We start from the raw sequence: 14,071 nt of genomic DNA, 5'->3' as shown, positions 1-14,071 counted from the left end.
CGAACGTTTACGCCAGCTACTACGCAGAACTTTATCAATAATCTCCCAGAGTTATTAACCTTGATTGGATCACTGTCACACCCCACAGAACTTGATCAGGCAACTGAATCTTTAGAGTCAACATTCTGCAACACCTTAGATAATGTGGCCCCACTTAAAAGGAAAATAATCAGAGAGAAAAAACTAGCTCCCTGGTATAATGAGCACACACGCACCTTAAAACGTACCACTCGAAAATTAGAACGTAAATGGCGCCAAACTAAATTGGTAGTATTCCAGTAAGCATGGAAGGAGAGCCTCCTGAGCTATAGAAAAGCTCTTAGTGCCGCTAGATCAATGTATCTTTCCACCCTAATAGAAGACAACAAAAATAATCCTAGATTTTTATTTAATATTGTATCAAAACTAACTGGGAATAAGAGCACCTTGGAAACAGGCACACCATTAATATACAGTGGTGACGCCTTCATGAATTTTTTCAGTAGCAAAACTGAAAATATCAGGCATACAATTCAGACTATAAATTTAAAACCAGATAATTTGATAACTACCACTGTAAATAACAATATAAGTATATCAGATCAGCGATTAGAATCTTTTACTCCCCTTCAAGCAACCAAATTAACTTCACTAATTTCTTCATCAAAATCACCAACTTGTGTATTAGATCCCTTACCTACACGTTTCCTCAAGCAGATACGACCAGTAGTCATCGAACCTCTTCTAAAAATAATTAGTTCCTCTCTTAGCACTGGCTACGTACTTAATCTTTTAAACTAGCAGTTATCAAACCCCTAATTAAAAAACCTGACCTTGACCCCTGTTCGTTGTCCAACTACAGGCCAATATCTAACCTCCCCTTTATCTCCAAGATCCTAGAAAAGGCTGTAGCACAGCAGTTATGCTCATACTTACATAGGAATAACATTCATGAAATGTATCAGTCAGGATTTAGGCCTCATCACGGCAAAGAGACAGCACTGGTTAAAGTTGCGAATGACCTATTACTGGCCTCTGATCAGGGTTGTGTCTCCTTGCTTGTGTTGCTTGACCTCAGTGCAGCCTTTGACACCACTGATCATACTATTCTCCTTGATAGACTAGAAAATGTTGTTGGAGTTGAGGGAATGGCCCTCTTATGGCTTAGGTCCTACTTGATTGATCGTTATGAGTTTGTTGATGTAAATGGTGACTTCTCTGCATATACTGAGGTAAAGTTTGGAGTCCCACAAGGTTCTGTTTTAGGTCCACTGCTTTTTTCTTTATATATGCTACCTCTAGGTGATATTATTCGTAAACACGGTATTAGCTTCCACTGCTATGCTGATGACACACGGTTGTATGTCTCAGCGAAGCCAGACAAAAGACACCAGCTTAACAAAACTGATGAATGTCTAAGGGATATTAGGCACTGGATGCTTACTAACTTCCTCTCACTTAACTCTGAAAAGACAGAAGTACTTGTACTAGGATCACATGCAGCTAAGAGTAAGCTTTCCGATCACATAGTAACTCTGGATGTCCTTTCTCTTTCATCATGTGCAGCAGTAAGAGACCTTGGTGTAATTATTGACTCCAGTCTTTCATTTGAAGCTCATGTAGATAACATTACCAGGATAGCCTTCTTTCATCTTAGAAATATTAACAGGACAAGAAATGCATTGTCATTTAAAGATGCTGAAAAATTGGTTCATGCTTTCAATACCTCTAGGTTAGACTATTGTAATGCCTTACTGTCTGGATGTTCTAATAGGTGTATAAATAAGCTACAGTTAGTTCAGAATGCAGCCGCCAGAGTTCTTACTAGAACCAAAAGATATGATCACATCACTCCTATCCTATCCACACTGCACTGGCTCCCAGTCAAATCTCGTATTGATTATAAAATCTTACTATTAACATATAGAGCACTAAATGGTCTTGTGCCACAGTACCTGCACGAACTCCTGATCTTTTATGATCCACCACGCCTACTTAGATTAAAAGGTGCAGGCTATTTGTTGGTACCTCGAGTTGTGATGGCTATAGCAGGGGGCAGAGCCTTCTCTTACAGAGTCCCACAGTTATGGAACAGCCTCCCAATTAATGTTCAAGACTCAGACACAGTCTCTATGTTTAAGTCAAGGCTGAAAACTTATCTGTTTAGCCAAGCCTTTTGCTAACAGCTCTTTACTAAGTAAAGAAGCAAATCTGGAGGGTTCTCGGGCATAGAATGTTTGGTGAACTGGGATGTTTGGATGCTGTCACCCCCCCACTCTAACATGTTCACTCAGATTTGTTGACGGTGGAGTGGGTGGCTGCCTTGTGTCCCAGAGTGCCCTCATGTCCGTGTTACCTTCTACCTCTCCTTTTTAACTATGCTGTAATACCTCGTCTTGCTGGAGTCTCTGCCTGCACTCGGTATATTTTCCCTTAACCATTATGTGAAAATGAACATCTAACAATGTCTCTCTCTCTCGCTCTCTCTCTGTCTCTGTCTCTGTCTCTGTTGAGCCACCCATGCTACTCGCCACACATGCGACTCCTGAGATACAAGTGATCCTGACTCTTCCTGCCCTCTGGACTGATCCATCCTAGTGTTATCATCTTTCATCCCCCTGTCAGCCTCCCGTCAGCATCGCCATGCCCTTTGTTCATGCTCCAATTTACTTGCAATTGTAACTGCCCGCGGGGTCGGCACCTATTGCACACCTGTCTGGCCAAGGAGGGGTCTCCTCTCTCTGTGGTCCTTCTCAAGATTTCTCCCATTTTCCCAATTCCCTTTTGGGTTTTTGGGGAGTTTTTTCTTGCCCGCCATGAGGATTAAGTCAGGGGGTGCCGTCATGTTTTGATTTTGGTTGTTGTGGCCTGTAAAGCCCTTTGAGACTGTAAACAGTGATATTGGGCTCTAAATAAACTTGAAACTTGAAACTTAAGGAAGTAGAGGCTTGATTGACATTTACAATGAACTTCTCTTGCTTCCTGTCCTTACATTCCCAGCAATTTTCTCTCATTTTTTAATCAACCTACAAAACCATCTGGAAGTCTACTGTAGAATAGTGCTGGCTTGCCAATGCTCTGACCTTGAGAAGGCCTCCCCAGGTGTGGACTTGCATTGCAGACTGTTGCCAAACCTGGGCTTCGAATCTCTAGCTGTGTTCCCACTGAGGTTCCTGTCAGCAACAGCTCTAAGCACTAACATACTTCCACCACTTCTAACCAACACATTTTTTAGAGAGAGCCTTCCATTGCACCTCATCCTCCAAAGCAAAAGTACTGGGCCTCCTAAAAGGTGTTGGTGAGTGAAGAATGACAAACGAGGTCACAGGACACAAGGCCTCTTTCACTTGGTCAGGTAAGTTAGGAAGGAGAAGGCTACCTTCAGGTGAGTGCATCAATGGGCTTTTGTCTGAGGAAAAACTTGGGGTAGCATGAGGACACACGGCCACTTATCTCTTCAATAGGTAATGGAACCCTGTTACTGATGTCATCTCTCACACTAACACATACACATTAACCTTCCAGAGTGCCCTCCATCTGGGTTGTCAGAATAGCTCTTTGACCTCTCATGACCTCATTCACTTAATTACATGACTTAGTACTTGTGTTTTCCCCAATCACTCAAAGGTAGCAGGCAAAGATGATGCATTTATATCTTGATAGTTCTAGGGAGTATACCTACTGAGGCCCTAGGCAGGCGACACAGTGAATGTGTCTTGTCTTTTCCCCTCCCTCACCATCTATCCACCGATCAGTTTAAAGAGCCTTACCAGGTTGGTCAGTTCAGCCAGCATGCCTTTATGGGTCTCCCTTCTCTCAATATGGTGCTTTTGGCTTGAGCTTACCAAGGGTGTCTGCTCTGTGGATGACTGCTGGATCTGGAGCAAGAAGAGAGAGAGAGAGAGAGAGAGAGAGAGATTAACAGGAAAGAAGGAAATTCACCACCCATTTAGATAACACAGACTCTGACCTTTGTACCACTCATTGACTCAACATGGACATGTAATGGGAGGTGTCCTGCCCCTGTCTGACTTGAGATGGCCATAAAAAAGTCTGACCTCATACTCATGAATAATATGAAATGTGTACTTTTACAGTCGACCAGCTGTTCTGTCCATAGATACATAACCACCTTAAACCCATGTTATGCAACATAGCCCTGCAAATGCACATGCACGCACGCGCCCACACACACACACACACATCCCATCAAAACCATGTGAGGATGCTTGTATGAGGGAGAAAGCGAGGCAAGAGCAGTTCTAACTCGGCTAGTGACTATGTTTTTTTATATACTTTATTCATGAGTGGATCATCAAACATGGTGACGGACAGACTGAGATGAGAGAGAACTGGGAGGATCAAAAAGCGGCTTACTGTCCTTGGGTGGGGCTCTGTGTGTGTGTGCGTGTGTATGTGTGTGTGTGTGTGTGTCTGAAGATGTTCCATAGGTTTTAATTTACTGGGTAATTAACTGGCTGCTCTAAAGTGTGCTGACATCTGCATTACCTTATATTACTGTGTGTGTGTGTGTGTGAGTGAGTGAGTGAGGGAGAGAAAGAGAGAGAAAGAGAGAGAGAGAGAGTGAATGACTTCATGTCGGACCATCGTCCATGCAAACTGTGTATCTGTAAACCAATCCTTCACTTACTCGTGCTTTTAGGCTCAAATTTAAAATTTATGCTTCGCTTGCACATTATGAAATGAAAATAAAACTGTTCTATCACTGAATAAATGTGGCCATTCTGCTCCAATTGTCAATACTGAAAGGGAAGCTGGGGAGCACAGCTGAAGAACTCATACTCCATACAACGTTGTAGCATTTGTCTTACCCTGAGGTTTCGGCGGTTGACTACATTGTTGGAGGAGCAGTTGACAGGGCCTTCTGTGTTAACCTCCAGTAGGTACATGAAGTTATACATTTGCAGACTCAAAGGACATTTCAGCTTGAGCAAAGCATGACTGATGCGACTGGGCCCTTTGTTCAAAAACTGGAGCGGGGGAGAGAGGGAGAGACAGAGAGGGAGAGAGTTTTTCCCCCAGGAGAACATTAAACATTAGGCTGTTGTATGTAACTCTTTTCAATAGAGGCTGTGGTTTGAGTCTTGGTTCATTCATACTCTAAGAATCCACTCAATCACACCATATTCAAACACAATCACAGCTGACCATTACAGTGGAACTATGCAGAAGCCATCCACACACAGTGATATCACAAAGGGATGGTCTGACATCCTGTGTTGCTTAAATTAAATGGTCCTGAATAGGTCATTGTAAGTATAAAGCTGAGGGCTTCTCACTCATGTCTCTCTAACTCATCTTTGCTGGTCTGGAAGGACGTTTGAGCCCCATAAACACTAATGATAGGTCTCTGTGGCTTGTGGACTGGCTACAGGACTGACACAACTGCGTACTTCATAGACATGTTGGACTGGAGGCCCGACGTCTTGCTCCATCACCAGATTCTTGGTTCCCTTCCAGTTCTGTGGTGGGAAAAAGACCTTGTCTGGCCGTGAGACCCTTCAAAAGAGAGAGAAAGAGAGAGAGGGCAAGTAAGACAGGCAGGAATTATCTAAAGAAAACTTCACAGAAGCTGTGACTTTGTGGGAGCTTGAAGAAACAAACAACTGCATCTTTGGACTCACCCCTGTAGAAGAACGTCGGCATGCACTACCACCTCCAGCTTATACGACACAACCTCACTCTGAGAGTTATTCTCATTCTTACTGTGGAGGGAGATGAGACAGAGAGAGGGAGAGTGAGAGAGAGAGAGAAGTGGAAAGAGAATGGTGATGAGCAAAACAAATGATTTAAGGACGTAAACAATCGGTACAAGTTGAGTATCCTTTATCCAAAATGCCTGCAACCAGAGGTGTTTCGGATTTTGGATTTTTTCAGATTTTGGAATACAGTCATGTGTTGCTTAATGACAGGGATATGTTCTGAGCAATGCGTCATTAGGCGATTTCGTTGCTGTGCGAACATCATAGACTGTACTTACACAAACCTAGATGGTATAGCCTATTGCTCCTAGGCTACAAACAGCGTTACACGGCATACTGCTTTACAGTAAACTTTTTTTTTTATAAGTAGAAAGAGTACACTCTAAAATAATGATAAAAAGTATAGTGTAGTAAATACACAAACCAGTAACATAGTTGTTAATTATCATTATCAAGCATTATGTACAGTACATAATTGTATGTGCTGTATTTTAATACGACTGGCAGCGAAGTAGGTTCGTTTACACCAGCATCACCACAAAAACTTGAGTAATACACTGTGCTGCGATGGTACAACGGCTACGATGACACTAGGCGATAGGAATTTTTCAGCTCCATTATAATCTTATGGGACCACCATCATATATGCTTGACTTTCTGTGCTATAGATAAACATAAATGATTCCTCTTTTTCTTATCACTATTACCCATAGGGGTATCTGCAGCCCCTTCTGACATTTTCAAACGATATTTTTGTATCACAGAGCAGAGAATAAGCAAAAAACACAGTGAGTAATGCACTTAGGTCTGGCGTTGGCGATGGTTGGTAACAAACTGGCGCCAACAGAGCATCAGAGCCACACATGGGCAAGTGAGGTCAGGTGTAGAATATTCCACTTGTGGCATCATGTCGGCGCTCAAAAGGTTTTGGATTTTGGAGCATTTCGGATTTTTGGATTAGGTATGCTCAACCTGTATGTAGAATTTCTTTCAAATAGACTGGGTGTGTGTGTGTGTGTGTGCGCGCGCATGAGTGCATGTCCATGTCATACCTGCGGATCTGTAAATCAAACTGTACGACCTTGCGTGTGTCTTTTAGTCGCGGTACAGTGAAGCGTAGACCTGCCAACAGCTGGAAACAAAAACAAAGGAATTTAAGCTTCTAAAACTTGGCTTTCAAAATATTTCTGTAAATTGAAAAATATTAATTGAAGTACTAATTTAAAACTATTAAGGCACTTGTTCTACATTTATTAAATCACTTCTCCCTTAAGTTACAAAATTATAATATTTCTTCAGAACAGTACATGTAATTCCAAACCATCACTGGTTAAGTGGGCTTTAAATGAAGGATTAATCGGCTGACGCTGCAGAGGCCAGTGAGACTGACTTAAACCCTCATGATTCAAACAGAAGACGCCAGAGGATGTCCAGCGAGAAGAATGTCCAGCAAGTTCTGTGTCTCTAATACAGTCCACTTTGACAAAAAAAGCAAACTGGCACTACTGAAACAGTCTGATCTGAGCAGGTATAGTCTTGGGTTAGAGGACTGGAACCCCCCCCCCCCCAATCATTTGCTGTGAAAACTGAAAATGGTAACTGCTCTTGAATGTCTTTTTTTTTCTAAGAATCATGAGGATACTGGGTATGGTATGTGCTAGCACTCCCTGAAAGAGGTCTGGACTACTTTTAAATCTCTTAACTCATACATGATGCATTTATTAGCACCGCATACACACTGGCTGGTGCCTCTATAAGAGCATGTAATCCCCACTCTTTTGGGCATATGAGATCTTGACTAGACTGATCTGAGGTCAGCCTGGTGTCCTGAGCGATCAAGTCTCCTTACACCGGTCCAAAATATTTTTAGGCTATTACAGCTGCAGAGGCTGATACGTGGTCAGTGAGAGATCTCGGACTGGACAGGTTTCAGAGCTGAAGGTCTAGACTGTACAAATCCCACACACTGTACACACACACACACACACACACACACACACTGCACAAAGTAGAGTATGAATCCTTCTTTTTTTCATTTAATTGCACCTGTGTGTGTGTGTGTGTGTGTGTGTGTGTGTGTGTTTAACCAATAAAACACAACTAATAAATGTTTCCTTACAGTGAATGAAGCATTTAACTATAATATAAAGCTGAATTGCTGTCCAGACAGGCTTTAACACAACGATTAAACTCTGTAACTACTGAACTATTTATTCACCATGTCTGAAAACTGATTTTGAGGAGTTTAAAATGTAAACAGATTAAAAGTAAATTGGAACTTCAGTGAACTGAGTTCAAAACCATGTCGTCAGACAAACATTTTTTCAGTTGCCAGAGAAGAGAAAAAGACAAGAAGTGGGTTGTATGGGAATGCCAACTGAACAGGACACTTTGTACGGGCACCTACCCCCAGAGAAAGCTTTCCTCCACAGACACAATTAAAAAAAAACACACAACCCATTCTGTGTTCTGCTGTTAAGAGGAGGGAAATTCCCTGCACAGAGAAGAGTGGCCAAAACGGACAGCATTTCCTGTTGCCCCCAAAGAGAACTTCCTGAACGTCCAACATGCTTTTAACAAATGCTTTGGCGTCAGTCTGGACACTTTCCTTTGGCAACACAGAGACCACACGGTTACCTATGAAGTAAAATTCGTTTTAACTCTTCTGCTAGATTCATGTAGCTTACACATGTCTCTCAAGAATGAGTCTTACTTCTTGGTTTACGATGCTCGCTATTACGAGTGAGCTAGATGAAGCTTGAAACCTGAGCCAGAAAAAAATGAGCGAAAACTCTCACCTAGGGACCTACACAAAGAAAAGCATTTTCAGTCTGTACACAGTAACCTCTGTGTGACGGTGAAGACGCAGCAGTGAACACAAAGGGCTTTCAGATGAGGTAAGTGTCATGTTCCTGGTACTTACACTGGTGCCAGATTTCATGGGGTTGCCCAAGTCACAGCTGAGGTAACGAGTTTGATTCTCTGTTTCATAGCTGCAGGTCAGCTGGGCCAGACTCTGAAAAGGAACCAAAAAAAGACCATAGCACCAACACAAAATACAACAGTCAGTGAAAAAGAACAAAAACACAGGCTCAAGAGGATTAAATGTGATGAATTACTTCACAGTTTGGTTAAATACTGAAATTTCGTAGAGGGATTAATTGGCTGACACTTGAACAATGATAACATAGCGTTATCTAGTGTTACAGAGCTGTGAGAGACAGTATCTTCCTCTACAGATTATCAGTAATTTGTGTCATCTTATCTACATACAGAACCTACCCTCCATAATCTCGCTAACAGAGAAGTCTCCAAGGCTGTTTATGAATGAACAAGGTCCTATTGAACCTAATTTTAAACATATGTCAAAGGAAAAGGCTGGGCATGTTATCCTGGCATCAAATACCCGGAGCTCTCAGGTAACTCACTTCGTTATTTCGGGCTATTCCGCTGTAGTCAGCTTCAGGAGGTAAGACCACGTACAGCTCGGCCTCGTATGCCCCTCCCCCATCATTCCTTGCATTGAAGGTCAGGGTCAGTGAGTTTTCATCACCCATGTACACTTCCTTCCTGTCTCTAGAGCCCCACCCCGAGAAAAAAAGAGGTGAAATACACATTTGAGCTGGTGTTTTACTGCTGATAGAGTCAAAGGGCAATTTGTTAAATGAACAAAACATAAACAAAGGTGAGCAGCAGAAAACAGTTGAATTTGGCCAGTGCAGTGACACACACTGTGGTAAATGCGCTGTAAATTAACCCAACAAATGCAAACCTTCACCTATGTGTTTCTGCTCTGCTATTCTTGGGCTTATGAACCAAAAATCAATTCATCTCTCCTGCTCAGTCGCACACTGTGTTCTACACGTCCAGCAGATTTAGAGTCAGGATGCATCCCAGATGGCAGGAGGAAGATCCATCTTGCCAGAAGTTCATCCTCCCCCTCTTTTTCTTCATTACACACTCTCTCTCTCTCTCTCTCTCTCTCTCTCTCTATTTTCCAGTGTAGCAATAAAGTCGTACAAATGATGAATCAGAAAGCAGGATTGCAAAACTCCACCTCCTTCCTCTTGTCCATTTCTTTATACTCTGCACTCCTTTCCTCCTCCCTCCTTTTTTCTACAGCTCTGAACACAATGAGAAATTCCATGTGAGGGCCACACAGACGCTTCCAATTACACTCTGGCTTCGTAAGGCAGCACAGAGGAAGCAGAGAGGACAATATTCCAAACGTCAGTGCTCCTCTGCATGAGTTCCCAATGCTACGCTTTCCAAACACTAGCTCAGCGCCATGTTAAAAAGACTTTTAATTCAGGCCGACGATCAGCACTCTTTCAAATCTGTGCTCTACCAATCCATAAATCATTGCTTTGAAGTGTAACTTTGATTGCTCTGCATATAAAGACACTGCTGACTCTTTGAAGATTTATTTTCCAACTCACATCCAGTTGCACTGAAAGCTGCATGGAAACAGCATTAAATCAGTGTTTGTTTGTGTAGTTGGAAAGAGTGAAAGGGAACAGTGAAATCTGGAAAACCCTGACAACAAATTCTAACTCTAGAACAGAAAAAGGGATAATGTCACAGGTTACAAACCCTAGAACCCAAGAGGGCTAATGTCATCACAGGTTACATGCACGGGCAGAGAGAGGATCAAAATGAGACCGTGAGTATGCCCTGACTTCACAGTATGGTCAAAATACCACATGAACCAATTCCCTAAGCCACTATTAAAGTTATTCATTTTGTACAATGTACTCTGGCAATCACTTATAGGATATCTCAGTTATCCAGTATGTTAAACAGCTTTACTCACTGCCCACATACTACAGATATCCTATATTAACAACAGCTTAAGTCTAAGTCATCTATATTGTAGCGGTGTCCAAAGAAACATAAATATCTTTAGGTAAGCCAAAGGGAGGAGCAGTCATTTTTGCAAGCCTGCACATTTCTGATATCAAAGTGAGGCAGAGTGTGTGCTATAAAAATAAGTCTAGCAGAGACAACTAAACTTTCCAAAGTGAGCTCTTTCATCTATCCTCACAGACCAACAACCATTCCTAATACCTGTACAACAGTCCTCCTTCCTGTTTTTGCTACATATGTCCATGCATGCGGGTGCTGTTCCACTTTCACTTTGGAATACTTTGACTACTGACTGAATTCTGATTTCTTGACCAAGACAGTAAGTTGTAAACTGTTTCATTTATCAAAAACATAGTGGCACAAAGCATCCCTTTCTCATTTTCCAACTGTCAGAAATGTGAGATTTTCTTTTCCACATCCCCACTGGTAAAGTCTAAAGTTTACGGCTACCTAATTTGTCTTAACAGTGTAAGTGAGGGTAGGTCCCAGCCAGATATCTTACCCATGCACTGACAGTTTAAGGTCGGGGACACAGATGTTGTCATCTCCGCAGTCCAGCAAAATCTGGGCCTGAAATATGAGAAAGTCAGGAGGGTAAGAAAAAAAGGTGAGAAAACAGAAAAGGATGGAGAAGAAGAATGAAAGGTGCGTGCATTCAGCATGAGCAAAGGCAGCCGTTAAGGTGAGCACAAAAAGTGCAGAGTCACTTCCTGTGCTCTGACATGCTAAACAGTGAGACCGTTTTGGCAGTTTGGCAATGATGTGTCCACTTCACCAAACCCACCGTTTCATTCAGGTGTGACCCCTTAAAGACCTTTAAATGCACTCACACAGTTCTAGCAGGCAGATTTCCACACAGAGCATTATTCATTATTCATAAAGCATCTAGACATTCATCAATACCAACTGATGTCCTCTTTTAGTAGAAACGGCCTTTGCCCTCTCATTAGTGCCTTCATTTGCTAACATTCGCACGTTTGCTGTATAATGGTAACTCTGTACTTAGTTCCTTAGGGTGACTGTTGTGAGAATAGAGGGCTGGATCTGAAGAGCAGCTGGGCAGATTATGAGAAGCTGTGTCATAATGCACTGGTATTTGCTGATGTGTTCCACAGAACCACCATCCCAAACCCCCTGCCAGCCAACCACATCACAGCCAGCCAATGGCCATCCACACTCTCACCACACGTGACGCCACCCAGCACAACAAACAACACCAAACACATGTCAGTCCAAGTCAGCCAGCAGGAGGGATCACTCGGGGAGTGAGGCAGAGGAACAATATACCACTCCAGATAAAACTAAGGGGGACCAAGACTCGGTAGACATAGAAAGGCGGGAAAGTCCTGCCATAGTGCAACTGGTCCTGCATGCAACCATGGTGCGGCATGTTTGAGGGGTGACATGAATGACATGGAAGATAAAAAAAAAAAAAAATAGAGTAAGAGATTAGAAAGAATGAGGCATCCTTCTCTGTAATCACAGAGCCCAGGGGTTCTAATTAGGGCAGGGTGGCTTCCACCACATTTCACTCCGAGCCATGTGCTGCCTCCGTCTTTGACTTCACAGCAGGGGGGGAAAAAAGCTATTTACGGGAATTGCTGCAGCTAAACAACATCAACAGTAGACAGTGAGCCAAGAAAAATCAGCAACTTACAAAATATTAAGATCACCAAAGAGTATTACACCAACCCATAAATCGCTTTCATTTTTTAATGGAAATGCCATGTATAACCAAATGGAACATTCTGAATGGAAAATAAAAACCTTGGGTTAGGTCACCAGGAACAGCAGGTATTACAGTTAGCTCTGATATGCTATGGTTAGCCCATGTGAAGTCTGCAAAAAAACAGCAGGCAGGACTGAGTGAAAGACAGTTCCTGGGTTTGGGAGGTGGTCTTACAGGATAATGAGCCTGTGCAATTAGAGACAAAAAAATCCAGGAAAAGCAGACAAAGAAAGATATTGTGACGTGTGTGTGTGTGTGTCAGTATGTATGTGTTGTGAGTGCGTGTGTGCGTGTGTGTGTGTTGTGAGTGTGTTTTATAGAACTGGAATGTGTCTCTGTGCCTTGGAGGAGCCTCATGGTAGTCTTAGTGCTGTTTTTGCAAATCCGTTATGGAGCTCCCAACAAGCATGTGGAGCGTATTAGTTGTTGAGAGAAAAAGCCACTGAGAGGCATCGACGATCTCTTATTTTCACACAGCGCACTGTATTTTTTTTTCTTTTTCACACAGGGCATCCAGAGAACCCCTAAAGCACACACTACATACACTCTTCCATTCACGTTCATCAATAAAAATAAAAAAAATGAAGGTATGTGTCCAACTGTGGCCTTTGGTCCCGTGGTTCTATCTCTAACCAGCTCTGTGTTTATAAAGTGCTCTATTTGCATGGTGTGCTTTCAAAGACATATATCTTAGTATGAGGTTTATAGCTGAAGCATGTTCTCTCCCCAGCCTTGACAGATGGCTTTTGCACCACACTGTGACTGCTTCTTTCTTTGAAAGAATCTTACCTTTGACCCCCGGTGAAGCTGATTCCAACACAATAAGACACCACATTTAATCTACAGCTTCATTTAGCCAATCATTTAGAGGGAGCACTTTTTGCCCTTTGGGGGGAAAAAAGGGGGGGGTGAAACTGAGATGCAAGAACAAAAATCAAAGTGAGGATTCATTTCCAAGAATTTTCCCCAAACTGCTGGTTTCTGACATTGGTTTACATATGGTGCGTGGCCCAGTTAAAAGCGACCCACACGTTGAGCTGGGTTTGCCAGCTGTCTGCTGCCAGAAGAAAACTGGCAAAATCCAAACAAATCCTGACCAGATGACATACGGCCTTCAGAGGGTTCCACCCAAAAAAAAAATCTATTAACCCGCAAGGGGTGTGCAAACACCCCTGGAACGCGTCTCTTAGGGATCATTACCCAAAAAGACCTGAAAGACTACTCCTGCTGGAACAGTGAAAATTTCTCTGTTGTACATGCTTAACATTTTCCCCCCTTATTTCAGGAGGGGGGGCACCCAGAGCCTTTGGAGCACTTCCCAGATGTATGCTTGGAAAATGCAGAGGTAACAAAGCCTCAGGGGGTAGAGAGGAGTTCTGGGTAAAATAACTGCCATCAGGTCTGAGTGAGTGTACAGCCAATGGACTGACTGTTCAGATATAAAAGGTCATTAAACTTAAGTTAATCCAGACAAAAACGTCAGGGCAGAAATAGGTTTGGATAAAAAGGGTTCTCGTGTTATGTCAGTTCGGTGGAGTTTTTTGGATACCTTCTGTTCGATGAGTTGAGCAGTCTGGTAGCTGAGGATGGGTCTCAGGCCATGTTTGTCTGCAGCAGCATGGGGATTCAGACCAAAGTCCACGGATACCACAATGGGGGAGAGCTTATCCCTAAACTCCTTCTCATCCTGCACTCAATCACACAAAAACAGATCATCATCTTAGCACCTCATCAGAGATACAACATTACTCAACAACACTCAACACTGCTTACT

General features: G+C 42.7%; 1 protein-coding gene across 1 annotated transcript in view; it reads right to left on the bottom strand.

Moving 5' to 3' along the window:
* Nucleotides 1-14,071, bottom strand: part of itga5 (integrin, alpha 5 (fibronectin receptor, alpha polypeptide)) — a 43,647-nt gene that overhangs the window by 4,985 nt on the left and 24,591 nt on the right. Inside the window, exons 18-26 of the mRNA XM_030769869.1 lie at nt 13,847-13,984; nt 11,071-11,138; nt 9,131-9,278; nt 8,626-8,718; nt 6,755-6,834; nt 5,625-5,705; nt 5,394-5,499; nt 4,812-4,970; nt 3,750-3,857 (exon numbers count right to left, since the gene is read on the bottom strand). Of these exons, the coding sequence (XP_030625729.1) occupies nt 3,750-3,857; nt 4,812-4,970; nt 5,394-5,499; nt 5,625-5,705; nt 6,755-6,834; nt 8,626-8,718; nt 9,131-9,278; nt 11,071-11,138; nt 13,847-13,984 (981 nt within the window). The remainder of the gene's footprint in view (nt 1-3,749; nt 3,858-4,811; nt 4,971-5,393; nt 5,500-5,624; nt 5,706-6,754; nt 6,835-8,625; nt 8,719-9,130; nt 9,279-11,070; nt 11,139-13,846; nt 13,985-14,071) is intronic.

Source organism: Chanos chanos, chromosome 3, assembly GCF_902362185.1.
Source record: "Chanos chanos chromosome 3, fChaCha1.1, whole genome shotgun sequence".
NCBI lineage: Eukaryota > Metazoa > Chordata > Actinopteri > Gonorynchiformes > Chanidae > Chanos > Chanos chanos.
The sequence above is the reverse complement of the archived record's forward strand: the minus strand, read 5'-3'. Positions and strand labels throughout refer to the sequence as shown.